Raw genomic sequence first — 13,745 nt, 5'->3', positions numbered from 1 at the left:
TCAGAGCATCCACACACGGCTTTGCATGAGTTTAAGGATTACTTGAGTTACACTTAAAAGGAGGTAGTCATAGCTACGTCGGTCAGGGGGATGAAAGACCACATCCCTGACAGATGTCGCTTCGCCCACCTAACCCCCAGGGTAGATGCAGCTGAGGCGACAGAAGAATGCTTCCATTGATGTGCTAACATCATTCGGGGAGGTGATGCTCCTACACTGCTGGAAAAAACCCATCTATCAGTGCAGGCTTTGTCTACACTACGGGATTATGCCGGCATAACTGCAGCAATATAGCTCTGCTGGTGTAGACTGCATAGTGTAGACCAGTGGTCCCCAACCTTTTCCGTGGGGCGGGCGCCGAACAAGCAGCCGCTGAAATGCTGGTGTGAACAGCAGCATCAAGAGTCATTCGGCGGTAGCACTCCTTGACGTTGCCGCTTCTCAGTGGCATTTTGGTGGCTGCTTGTCCAGCGGCCAGTAAGCGGGCGCACATGGATGCCCCGGCGGGCGCCATGGCGCCCGCAGGCACCGCATTGGGGACCCCTGGTGTAGACCTAGCTTAATCCATTTAAATTCCCACCTTAAGTTAAAGTGGTGCAGCTTTCTTGTGTAGAGGAGACCTCGGACCCATTACCCTCTTCCTCACTCAATACTCCTGGAAGAAAATAACTTGTACTGTCTGTCACGCTGTATGGAGCGGCTCATGCCCACGTGCCTATCTCAGGGCAGGCCATGAGACGCAGGGCAGGGACCCCGATCTGGTGGGTGGCTCTACAATTAGATTTCACCATGGAGTCTTACCAAGGAGTCACAGACAGCCCCCTTATACTCCCCAGTCTACCTCGCCACCCCACACACTGGGCTAGTGACAAATGGTCACTTACACCGAACATCACACCACATTCAGGCTGCTCCCAGACCAGTCACTTGGTACCCTCGGTCTCACACCAAAGACAACGCTGGTAGCCAATTCTATAGTAAACGCAGGAGAGGCGTAGTAGCTAAGAAAAGGAAAGGAGAGTTATGGGAGGTTAAAGCAGGAAAAATGTATGGACAGGTGAGTAATTCCAAATGGCGGCAGAGATGTAATAAACTGCCAGTTTCCCAAAAGTCTTTTTAGGGACCCCAGATTGTCTGTGGGAATCTCTGCTTTGCATCTGGGACCCTTCCCTGTGAGAGGCCAGACAGTCCAGGGATAAAGGATCTTTCCCTGAATCCAAACATATAGTTTCTGCTCCAAGAAAACAAGCTGACAGGGTGTCAAGGTTGAATCCCCACTCTGGCACTTTGAGTGGGGGCCCGCAAGGATTTTAAAAATTAATACTGGCCACTCCAGGCTTGTATTAAACTCCCAAGGTTACAGCTGTTTTCTGACCTTGGCTTGGTAAACGCTGCCACCACCCAAATGCAAAAAAACACTTTGCACTCAGGAGCGAGCACTGGGGAATTCTTCCCTGTGGGGTACCCTCAGGCCCTTTCACCTCCCTCCCCTTTCCAGGGAAGAGCTGAAAAAGAAAACAAAGGAAATTAGCTGTAGCTACCAGCTAATCAAACAACATGCACAAACCTTGTAGGACACCAGAAATTCAATCCTGTTCTTAAAAAAGGTAAATTTTATTAAAAACAAAAAGAAAGGAAATACATCTGGAACTTAGGCTTTTGCTAGATTTTAAAAGAGCAATTCCAAAAATTAAGCACCCAAAATAGCTTTCTTAGGGGTCCAGCTTAAAGGTTACAAGCAAACAAAAGCATCTGGGGTTAGCACAGAGGAGTCCATTAGCCATAAGAAATAAACAGAAATAAGCCTAATCACATCTTTCTAAACATTCCTGATCTACTTACACATTTGGGAGTTCCAGATAAGTAGTTCTAGGTATGATCTCATGATTTAGGATCATACCTGGCTGAAAGCTGCTTACAGCATTGCTGCTCTGTGTCTCTGCTCTTCAGAGAACAACCACAACACAAAGCAAAAGCTTCTTTCCCAATTTTAAAAAGTTCTAGCCTTCACTTTGGATCTTTTGGTCAGGTGCCCCTTTCCTTTACCTGGGGGACTTAACCCTTTACAGGTAAAGCAAGCAGAGAACAGTCACCAAGAGGGACTTTATAGCTAACTGGCTGGTTGGGTGTTCATAAAAGGGAGCTACCCTCCCCCCCCCCCGCTTCATTAATCACACAGAGTCACTCCCCACGTGGGCTTTCCTTTGAGGAAGGATTGAGGAGCACATTTAAAGGCTTTGGTCTCCAACCATCCCACGCAATCATAGCGTGCTTTGAAATGAGCACTTTTCTTCATTTGCCTCCCACAAGGCCTCTTCCTTCTTTGATGGGTTATTTAGTTACAGGGGTATGTACGATGCCAATGTTTGCTATTGCATTATGACAGGTACAGATACATGAAAAGAATGCATGCAACAGCCCCTAGTTCATGAAGTTTAGACACAAAATACAATCCTAGACATGTAACTATCACTTTGATCTATACTAACACACAAGTGACTTGTCCTGGCTTCCAGCCATGCATTGCTAAGCAAGGCCTGGGGCTTTAAGGTCAGCTGGCACCTAGCACCTGGTCTTCCAGCATCACACCAACACCAATTCTGTTTGTTTATTTTTTAAAGGGTTAGTAACTAAGGGTCAGTCGACACCAGAGAATTAGATTGACCCAGACACGTCGCTCAGGGCTGTGAAAAATCCACACCTCTGAGCGACCGAGTTAAGCAACCCACCGCCCGTGTAGACAGTGCTATATCAATGGAAGAATTCTTCTGGCGACGTAGCTACTGCCTCGGTGGGAGGTGGATTAGCTCCGCCTGTGGGAAAGCCCCGCCCATCGCTGGAGTGAGTGTCTGTGCAGAGACACCACCGTGGTGCCGTGTTTTACGTGCAGACAGAGCCTGAGGCTGGAATTTTCCAAGGAGCCAGTTGTGGGGCAATGAGTGAGGCCGTTGTTTTGTACCTTGGTCACGCAATTCCCCACATACACACCAACAACAGTCCCCACATTAGTTCCATCTCACACCCTGCTGCTGCTGAGCCAGTCTCTGTTCATCTCAGTCTAATTCCCCTGACGGAGAGACCCCGCACACATCTCCGACCCAGCTCCCTGGCTCCCCCCATCCAGAGAGTGGGAGTCCCGCTAGCTCAGCCTGTGTCACTTTGCTCTTGCTGTCTTCACATTGGCTCTGGCTGCTGCCTGGGCCTCGCTCTTGGCCCCAGTGCCCACGGAATGGCTGATCTGTCTCCTCTGCTCCCCCTTGATTTCCCGGCAGATGCAGTGAGCTTGGCCAGCGTGAGAGCAGCAGTGAAGGAGGTGGAGTCCCAGCTGAACGGCAAGGGCCTGAACCTGCTCATTAATAATGCAGCAGTCAACTCCCACGCCATGCTGCAGTCAGTGCAGCCGGAGGAGATGATCTCCGTGTTCACTACCAATGTGGTCGGGCCGATCCAAGTGGCCAAGGTACGTATGGCCTCACTGGCTATTATTTACTTGGGGGAGGGGAGAAGGGAGGGACTGAGAGGCGTGGAGAGACCTTCACCCTATCTAGGGACTGGATCAAACGGAGTTCATTCTGTACTTGGAGCCACCCACTGTTTATCACAGTGTATTAAAAACTGTTAAAATGAGAAGCTATCGCTCTAAATATAAGGGGTTTCCTGGTCCTGCTTATGGGCTAGCAGGAGGCATGGGAGCTGGGTCTTCAACAAGCAGTCTGCAAAGTGCCAGCCTAGGGTGAGGCAGGGAGAGTTGTGCCTCTCTGCCTTAGGGAGCAGCCTGCTTTCTGGATTCTAAGAAATAAAGTCATGTTATGTTGCAACCTTCCAGCAAGAGTATTAATGTTTTTATCGAACTTCTCTCTGTGCTCTCTGAACATGACATTTACAGCAAGTCATGGAAAGAGGAGAATATGGGGAATATGGATCATGGGCTGCTCAGCACCTCCTCCCACCTGCACAAGGCATATAGAGCAGCGGAGACCACGCAGGCAGCCAGACCTACCCATGCTGCAGCCAAGCCATAAGCTGCTCATTCAGAGTCAACACGCTGCAGCCTGAGTCTGCTCCCTGCTGCTCCGCTCAGGTGGATCGTTGGCCTTTGTATAGAGCTGGAGCATGTGTGCTGATGTGCAGACCTGATTCCATGTGTGCATGTGTCAAGGTGCCTGTGTCTGTGAGTGTGCGCTGCAGCTGTGTGTGGTGTGTGTGATATCCCCATATCTCCGTGCACACTGAGTGTGTGACTGGTGTGTCCATTGCCATCGACACAGCTGATCACTCTCTGCTCCTGGCTCCCAGGGCTCCTTGGACTCCATACTCGCTTGATTGTCTTCTTACCCCCCTGACGGCTGGGGGCTCCTCCCTTCCCTTCAGGGCACCATGTATGTCTTCTCTTTTCCCTCTGCCCTCTGCCCCCAGGGATCTCAGTCTGGCCTATAGTCTCATCTTTCCCCTCTAACCCAGAGACTCCCACACCTGCCTCACCGCCCCAGCTCACCTCCCAATCCCTGCTCCTGGCCACCCCAACAGACAGGGCAACTGCTGGAACTTCGGCCTCTCTGGCCACTTGCTTCCCAGCGTCTGCATCTATCACAGCGCTGCCAAGATCACCTTCCTCTCCTCCTGCGACCTAGCCTCGTCCTCCTGCTTCCCCGTTCTTCTTTCTGGTTCTCCGTAAGGGAGTGTTACGCTGCGAGCTTCCACCACCAACCCCTTGGAGACTGGTGTGAAGGCCCCAGGAGGAGTTAACCAGAAGCTTCTGTCCCCCACGGCCAAAGGGACTTGTGATGGGTCCAGGCATTTGGGTTGAGAGGTGAAGGGCTCTTTCTGACGAGTGTTAGTGTTTTGTGTGGGAGGGAAGGCAGAAAACACAGAGACTGAGGTCAGGCAAGATTGGAGAGGGAGACGGAGAGGCAGGAAGAGAGCCAAGCGGGGCCAGTAAGGGCTCTGTGCGTGACCCTGGGACAAGCTAGAGGCAGTTTGTGGGTCTGGCGCTGGCTAAAGAGGTGTGGGGGCTGTAGGCTAAGAAGCTGCTCCTTTAGCTCTTGGGTCCCCCTGCATTCGGAGGAGCAGGACGGCATCAAAGACAACACCAGGCCCTGCGCTTTGACTAGCCGCTCGGCTCAGAAAGGGGCAACAGGACCATGGCCGAGCTAACCCGCCGGTGGGAGGGAGGGCAGGGCCCCATCACAACTGCCATGTCCACAGCTTGGCGCCACAGCTCAGGCGGGTCCAAACACCATGATGGAGGAGGTTTGTTGGGTTTTTATTTTCATCAGGAGTTTCTGCCCCTGCTGAAGAGGGCAGCTGAGGAAGCCGGAAAGGAGGGGCTGAGCTGCAGCAAGGCAGCAATTATCAACATGTCCACTAAAGTGGGCTCCATCGAGCTGTGCTTCAAAGTCCTGGAGATCCCCATGTACCCATACCGTGCCAGCAAGGTAAGCTGCGTTCCCCACTCAGCCTCGGAAAGTTTTAGGACTCCGGGGAGAGTGTCAGGCCACGCTGCCTTGTGCAGGGCCTGGGTGTGGTGTACAGTGACTCGGGAGCCTGCCAGAGCTCTGCTTTAGTTGGTGTCTGGTTCCAATTGGCTGTTCACCACAACCAGAGCTCCCCCCACGCCCACCAGACTCTGGCTGGGAAGCTCGGCCCTTGGAGGCATAGTCCCCAATAACACCTCTTCCCTTCCAAGCCCAAACTTATGACAGTGACACTAAAACCCAGCATTAATACAACACACAATTACAAATACTTGTAACCAGCCTAATGGCTAGCCTTTCTACCAATGCCCAGTTACTCTCTGCAGTGCCCTGTGCTGTTGGTCCATGGGTGGCCCTGTTAAGGGGAAAGGCCCTGTCTCCAAAACCGTACTATGGACATGCCCTGTGTATCCTGATGAAAAGTGTACAAAACACCTGGATTTGCTGGTGGTGTGCACGGCTCCACAGGTCACTCAGTCAGTTAACCCAGGAGAAATACAGAGAAACTCCACCTAAGTGAATGGAGTCACTCTGGATTTACTGGTCCAAACACCATTCCAGTTTGAACCTGGGCAGCACCGGCCTTCCCTGCAGGAAACTTGACACCAGCCGGCTGCATCTCAGAGAAGGAACCAGCAGGGCCGGCTCTAGGTTTTTTGCTGCCCCAAGCAAAAAAAATTTTGGCTGCCCTCCCCCCCCCCCCCTCTGCATTTTTTTTTTTTGGCTTTTACACGTTTGCACTTTGCAATTTTGTTTTGACTGTTTAAAATTTAAAAAAACATGAAAACAGAGAATTTGTAGTTAGTGAAATAAAACAATTTCCTACTAGTGTAATTTTAACATTTTATTTTAACAAAAACACAATTACAAACAATTTGAGTTCAACTATACATTGTAATGAAAAACGTTAGTGTCTTCCAGTTTCTCATAAATTAAAAGAATTTATATGAACTGAATTTTTCTGGTTTTTATACTTGCGTAGTCTTTTAATAAGTCAGTGAAATCTAAATTTTTTGCAATAGTACTTTCAATTGAAATTAATGCCAGTCCTGACATACGATTTTGAGACATGGTGGACCTCAAATAAGTTTTTAGTAATTTCAGTTTTGAGAAACTGCGCTCACCAGAAGCCACTGATACTGGTAATGTTAAAAGAATGCGTAATGCTATAGCAGTGTTTGGAGTGAAAAAATCATTTCTTGCTATAAATTCTAATACTTTTAGAGGAGAAATTTTAGGACTTATTAGCTCAGATAAAGCTATTAATTCATCATACAATTCTACTGCATCAATGTCAACAGCGTTATCAGTACTGAGCGCTAAATGTAGGTCTTGGCACTGCTTCATGAGGTCTTCTTTGGAAAACTGATTTTTAATATTTCCAATATCGAATAAAAATTCAAAAGTTTCACAATGACCATGCAACTGACAAAATCTTTCTTCAATGGAAGTTATAGCTACAGCCAAAATACAATAGAAACATTCAACTTTAAACCTTTCATTTGGATCGAGAATAGGATCATCATGAGCCTCATAACAAAACTGTCTTGTTTTTTTCTGAGGACGAATGAATTGTTGAGGTGCAAACGTTGGTTCAAAATCAAGATCCTCTGCTATTGTTGTTGCTTCTTTGACAGTTTCTTCAAATCCTTCATCTGAACGGTATTTTTTTAAATATTCCAGCGTTTTATTCAAAATCATCTTTGCCTCGGATATGTCTATGGTTATGTTCTGCATAACTTTGCTGGTCAAATTAATTTGATTTAGAATATTGTGCCAAATAACCGTGCAACATGAAAATTGAAACTGCATCATTTTCTGAGCCAATGTTTCAGCTTCATGTCGAAATGAAGGATCATACGACAAGTCCTGGCTTATTTCAAATAGTGCATCGTAAATCTCTCCTGATGAATATCGGAATGGTCTAATAGCTTCTATCCTGCTTTCCCATCTAGTTTGACTCAGAGGTTTAAGTGTGAGTTTTTGTTCAAGATGCTTCTTCAAGACTGCCCAATGGTGTGTGGAAGCACTAAAAAAGTTGTAAATTGCTTGCACTGTGGTAAAATATGAAATGGCATCTTTAGATGATTTGGCGGCATCACTGACAACCAGATTGAGCGAATGCGCATGGCAAGGAATGAAAAAAGCTCGATTGTTTAAATTCAATATTCTTTGCTGTACACCTGCATGTCGTCCTCACATGTTTGAGCCGTTATCGTACCCTTGGCCGCGCATATTTTCTAAAGGTATTCCATAGTGTTCCAATCTCTGTAGAATTACATCTGTGAGGGCTTTCCCAGTAGTTTCGTTCACTGGTATAAATTCTAGAAAGTGTTCACAAATTTTCACTTCTGCATTTTCATCAATTTTCAGAAATCGTAAAACTATTGACATTTGCTCAGTTTTGCTCAGATCTTGAGTACAATCAACTATAATTGAGTAATATTTGGCATGTTTCAAATTCGATAAAATTTCATTACGCACTCCATTAGAAATTAATTCTATTATCTCATTTTGTGTACTTTTAACCAAATAATGGGTGTGAATCTCTCCATCTTTCACTCTTGGTACATACTCAGCCATAACATTATCAAATTTTGCCAATAACTCAACCAATTTTAAGAAATTTCCATTGTTATTCTCATATAAAATATCCGAGGATCCACGGAATGCGAGGCACTGTTCGGCTAGGAAATTAATGATTGCCAGGAAACGTTCCAACACTGCTTGCCAACGTAGAATTTCTGAATTTAGTTGACGTTGCTGTACCGCATCGATTGTTGTACCGGTACATAAGCTGTTTGACAGCTCAATCCAATTTGTCAATGAGCGTAAATGATTTTTTGATGTTTCATGTTCTTTCAAATGCTGATGCAAATTTTGCCAGTCATTAAAACCTGCAGTTGCCAGAAGAATGTCCGAGTTACAGAACAGTTTGCAGCAAAAACAAAAAACTACATCTTTGGACTGTGAATACACTAACCATGATCTATTAATTTGTTCCCCATTTTTCATTTTTTTCTTCATACTGGATGGCATAAATCGACGATTCGACTCATTAAATGGATATTCAAATGTAGGATCTAGTTTTGAAGGACCTTTTTTCACAATAATAATTCGCATTGTATCAGTAATTATTGTCGGCCATGTACTTGGATCCGATCCTATGTCAGTCTCTCCACCTTCCAATAATTGTTCTTCAGTTTTAGATTTAGGAAGAAGTGCTGGGCTTGCTGGGCAGATGCTGCCCCTCTCTGCCAGGTCGCTCGCCCCCTGCAGGAGGGGAGACAGAAGGAGACTCCAGGCACTGGAGTGCTGTGAGGGGCTGTGCCTCCCCAGCATTTCTCCAGGGACCCTCCCGCCTGGCCCGACTCTTACCTTGCTGCGGATCTGGCCTGAGGTGGAGTCATCTCCGGTCACCACTGCTCCCAGGGTCAGGGGTTGGGGCTGCTGCTGGATCCCAGCCCTGCTCATCCTTGGGCTTCACCTTGGCTGTGGCACGAGCTGGGCTCAGCCCGGGCTGCCACTCCGCTCCCCTCTCCCCTCCCCTGGCAGGAGGCGGCGCAGAGAGGAGGAGGAGGAGGAGGCAGAGGCGGGGACAACCTGAGGAGGAGCGGACCGCCCGGGCGTCATGTTCCCCCATCCTCTGCAGCCAGAGCAGGGCCGTGCTACCGGCTCCTGCCTGGGGGGTGGGCGCTGACCGCGGGAGAGCAGCGCAAAGAAGCCGAGGAGCGGCCCGTCCTCTGAAGCTGGGGCAGGGCCGCGCTACCGGCTCCCGCCGCTCTCCTGCTGTCAGCACCCACCCCCCAGGCAGGAGCTGTTAGCGCGGCCCTGCCCTGGCTGCAGAGGACGGGCCACTCCTTGGCTTGTTCGCGCCGCTCCCCCACGGGCAGCGGCCACACCCCCCCAGGCGGGAGCCGTTAGCGCGGCCCTGCCCTGGCTGCAGAGGACGGGCCACTCCTCGGCTTGTTCGCGCCGCTCTCCCGCGGGCAGCGGCCACTCCCCCCCAGGCGGGAGCCGGTAGCGTGGCCCTGCCCCAGCTGCAGAGGACGGGCCGCTTCTCAGCTTGCAGAGACGGGGACAAGCCGAGGAGGAGCTGTCCGTCCTCTGCAGCCGGAGCAGGGCCACGCTACCGGCTCCTGCCTGAGGGGGGGAGTGGCCGCTGCCCACGGGAGAATGGCAGGGACACGCTCCCCACTTAGCTGGCTCCGTGCCCCGCCGCACCCAGCAGCACAACAGGATCCAGCCCAGGATGCTGCTTGAGGTGAGGCCCCAGCATTTTGCTGCACCATACATTTTGCCGCCCTAGGCACCTGCTTGTTTAGCTGGTGCCTAGAGCCGCCCCTGGGCACCAGGCCAAACTTCCACTTAAGGTTTGATTCTGTTCCCACACTCTGAACTCCTATCTGACTGAAGCAGATCCGTGGAGTGGGGAGGTGTCCGATAGGAGATCCCCGCCTCTGTGGTCAGTGTGATTGGCAAAGATGTGGTTTATTTTCCAGGCCGCTCTGAACATGGTGACGAGGTGCCTGGCAGCAGAGCTCAAAGACGCTGGAATCTTGTGCACCGCCATCCATCCTGGCTGGGTGAAAACAGACATGGGGACAGAGAAGGTAGTGCCCAGCGAGGTGCCAGGCTGGCATGCTGACAGCGCCTCTTAGGAGGTGTATTCCTCATGGCTCGCTTCAAAACAAGCAGCCCCCACTCCAGCAGTCCCCTGGTCTCCCCGCAGTGAAGTGCCCTGGGAGGTTGCTTCCGTTCTCAATGCAGCACCGTGCCCTGTAAGGACGATGGCAAGCGTGAGACCCAGTCCGAGCGACTGCTTTGAATTCAGCCTCCTTTAGTTGCAGGAGAGTTTCGGGAGCAGATCAGCTGACGCTGGGGCGGGAGCACTGAGCCAAAGAGTCACCTACCCCACAGTCCAGGCAGCACACGGATACAGCATTCCCCAGGCAGGGCCGGCCCATGACCCAATGGCGCTCAGGCAAGGAGCGTCCTCGGCTTACCCCCCTATTTGTAAAACATTTGAATACCTAGTTTTGTGTTGCATTGGGAGCTCATTTCACGACTTAGATGCATGATTTGCAAGCATGAGTTATCCCGGTCAGATAAGACTATACATTTGCTAAGAAGAAAAGCAGCACCCCGAGCCTGGTGCCCCCCCAAGTCCAGCACCCCAGGCGGTCGCCTGCGTCGCCTGCCCCTAAATCCAGTCCTGCCTCCAGGCGAGCCCAGGAATCTCGCCTCAGCCTTCATCCCACAGGCCATTGCAGTAGCACACTGGGCTCCTGCTCCCGTTTTCCCCCCGGAGTCCTTTCCAATGGCAGGTCCTACGCCCCGTACTCACAGGGCACAGTGCTCTGCTCCGGGAGCCGCCCAGTGAAATCCAGGGGCTGCGTGGGCAGCGAGCCCCTACCCGTGTGAGGAGGGGGCGGCTCAGCTCTGGAATATCGACTCAAACTCCTCCCTGGTGCCTCTCCATGTCCAATGCCCTTACCCCAGACACGAGTCCGGCCCTGTCTGTCTGACACGGTGCTGGGCCCCGCTGGGCCTGGGCCCTCCTGACTCCTGGGCCTGCTCTAGAATGATGGGGCAGCACAGGGGTGTGGCAGCAACCTAAACACCTTGTTGGGGAGGAGCAGCAGGAGCATCTGCGACTCTGGGTTGGGGAGGGAGTCTGTTATGGCAGGGCAAGCTGAGACGCACGGCTTGGGGCATGCACGAGAGGGATACACTGGGCCAGATCCTCTCCTGTGACGGGGCAGCTGTAGGCCAATATTCCCAGCCCCAGGGGGGGCTCCTTGGGATAAAGCCACCATGGCTGCTCCTACCCCCTCCACCCTACTACTGGCCCAGGGCACATGGCTGAGGGAAGGGGAGTGTGGCTGTAACAGCCCCCGGTGCAGAGCAACCCCAGGACAGGGGAGGCCCCCCAGAGTTGCACTGAGAGTTGGGCCCCACGTGTCTCTCCAGGCCCCACCAACCTCATGTCTCAGGTATTGACCTTTGTCGCCCACAGGCCCCTCTGACCGTGGAGTGCAGCGTGCAGGGCATCCTGAGCGTGCTGGCCGGCCTTTCGCAGGCAACCACTGGGGTGTTCCTGGACTGGGAAGGGAAGAGCCTGCCCTGGTGAGGGGGCTCCTGGCCAGCAAGCTCCAGCAGACCCGGTGCCCTGAACAGCGTCCCTGCCGTGTGCCTGAGGGGGGGGAGTGGTGGTCTGTCTTCCCTAGCCATGGGTAACCTCCAGCATCCCCTGCTCTGCTCTGGTCATGCTCAGCCTCTTGGCAAAGCTCTCTCTACTCCCGCCCCATGACGCGCCACGCGTCCTTATGAAATTTCTCCTTCTTCCCTGCCCCGGCTGTAGCCACCATTCTCCCCCCACCTGCTTGCTACCCATTTCCTCTTGGATTAATTACCCTCATTAACTGTTTGTATCAGTGTAATGCCTCCGAGCCCCAGTCCTGGCCCAGGGCCCGGCTCTGCTGGGCGCTGCACAGTCACCGAACAGAGAGACGCCCCAAAGAGCTTCCAGTCTCTCTGTGAGACAAGAGACAGTGGGCGGGGGGTACAGACAGACCAATGGGGGGGCGTACTAGAAACAATGACTCGCTATTGGCCAGCGTGACAGGCCGGGCTCTCAGCTCACCAGCAGCCTGGCCCTTGTCAAGAGCCTGGCTGCATCGCAGCACAGGAGAGTTTGAAGGGGGGATTGGAAGGAGGGACCGGTGCAGATGTTTGCAGGGAGCTCTTCCCAAGCACGAGGGGCAGCATGAAGGTGAAAATTCACTAAGTGGGCCGGGAGGCTGGCAGCACGGGCAGAGCAGAGGGGAGCGACCATAGGGCTGGTGGGGTCAGGCCATGACAGAGGGGGAGGGATGCAAAGAGAGGGGATGACGGGCTCAGAGCACCAGGCTAGGAAAAGGATCTTTGCAGCAGATTCTGTCTGGATCTGAGGAGGGCGAGATTGCACTGGTCCCATTTCCATCTGTTAAGCCAGGCCAAGGCCGAAACCGTTTCCTCCCCCACTTCGCCTCCTCGCTTTCCGCTGCTTGTCAGTTAATGACGCTCCCATTGGTTGCTGTCACCGCTAGGAGCAGGGAGTATCTTTGACCTGCAGCTTTCTCTCTCCAGCCTGTGTCCCATGCGGCTGGACCTTGCAGCTCCCCTAAATATCCGATGCGGCTGCAAGTCACCGGCCCAGGAGCTTGTCACCCCGCCCCTCAGGTTCTGCAGTTCTCTGTCCACATCTCCCAGCAGACTCTCTCCAGCCGGCCAGGCTGGTCCCAGCCCGTGAGCTTTGCTGTCCCTGCTTCACATCTCTTCACGTCCCAGCTCGCTCTGCATGGGCGCTCTCCCCTGTCTAACCATCACCCACCATTTCCCAGTTGCCCTGCCCACCTGCCTTCTCCCTTTTATTTCTGCCCGTTTGTAAAGCCGGCCAATTGCAGCTTCTAGACACAACTGTGCCCAGCGACTCGCTGAGGAAGGTGCCAGCTAAAACAAAGTCCCCTCCCAGCTCCCTCCTGCCTTCCCAGTCCCCCTCCCTCCCCTCCTCTCTGGACCTCAGCAGCTCCAAGTCACACCCTGGTCCTCTCAGGTCACACTCCCTGGCGCTCTCCCCTGCTCTTTCTGCAGCTCTATCAGCCGGGTGCCCCCCTGCCCCCCGAGACTCTCTCTCCTTCCCTTTTCCAAATGCTGGAGCCCTTTGGGGGCTCATCGTTTTCTCAGGCCCTAGGACAGCTCCAGTCCTCCCACCTGGCTCTCCGTGGGCAGCAGGCTGGCTTTGGTGGGTGGTTACTGGGGTGTCCCTCTTTGGGGCCCAGGCCCCCCACCCAGCCAGTCAGATGTAACTGCCGAAGAGCACTGGGCCAGCACACTCGGTGCGTCCGTCCTCCCCTTTCCCACCCACCCCCCTGTTCAGCGTCTCGGTCTTGTGCCTGGTGCTGCTTTCAGCAGGACGAAGCCCATAAATTCTGCCCACAACAGTGGCCTCTCTAGCCCATCTAGTCATGTCTCTGTGGTTGCGAGGGAGGCTCGGTGCCCCCATGGCTGCGTGGGGCGTTGCTATGGTTACAGGTGGCTGTGGCTCTTTTCAGAGCTGGAGGTGGGGAGGAAGCTTGGGTTGAGTGCCCCTCCCCCAACAGGCCTTCCCAGTCTTCCCATTGCCCAGTGCTGCGTGGGGAGCCCCAGGCTGCATCCCATGGGTTTGGGCCACGTGCTCGGTTCCACCTTCCTACCATTCCCCTGTACAGCGCCTCTGCCGCGGTGAGA

General features: G+C 52.5%; 1 protein-coding gene across 1 annotated transcript; it reads left to right on the top strand.

Annotated features, from left to right (window-relative positions):
* Positions 1-512: 512 nt before the first annotated feature.
* Positions 513-11,607, top strand: LOC135888647 (C-signal-like). The gene is made up of 5 exons (XM_065416382.1): positions 513-525; positions 3,273-3,460; positions 5,277-5,435; positions 9,977-10,087; positions 11,494-11,607. Exons 1-5 carry the CDS (start codon positions 513-515, stop codon positions 11,605-11,607), a joined length of 585 nt encoding a protein of 194 aa, XP_065272454.1.
* Positions 11,608-13,745: the final 2,138 nt, after the last annotated feature.

This window comes from Emys orbicularis, chromosome 14 (assembly GCF_028017835.1).
Source record: "Emys orbicularis isolate rEmyOrb1 chromosome 14, rEmyOrb1.hap1, whole genome shotgun sequence".
NCBI classification, from domain to species: domain Eukaryota; kingdom Metazoa; phylum Chordata; order Testudines; family Emydidae; genus Emys; species Emys orbicularis.
This window is presented reverse-complemented; position numbering and strand designations above follow the sequence as displayed.

What these genes read in the sequence shown, in the direction of transcription:
- LOC135888647 (XM_065416382.1), top strand. An exon ending in GGCCGATCCAAGTGGCCAAG is followed by an intron (nt 3,461 to 5,276) that starts GTACGTATGGCC and finishes TATTTTCATCAG; the next exon opens with GAGTTTCTGCCCCTGCTGAA. An exon ending in CAGACATGGGGACAGAGAAG is followed by an intron (nt 10,088 to 11,493) that starts GTAGTGCCCAGC and finishes TGTCGCCCACAG; the next exon opens with GCCCCTCTGACCGTGGAGTG.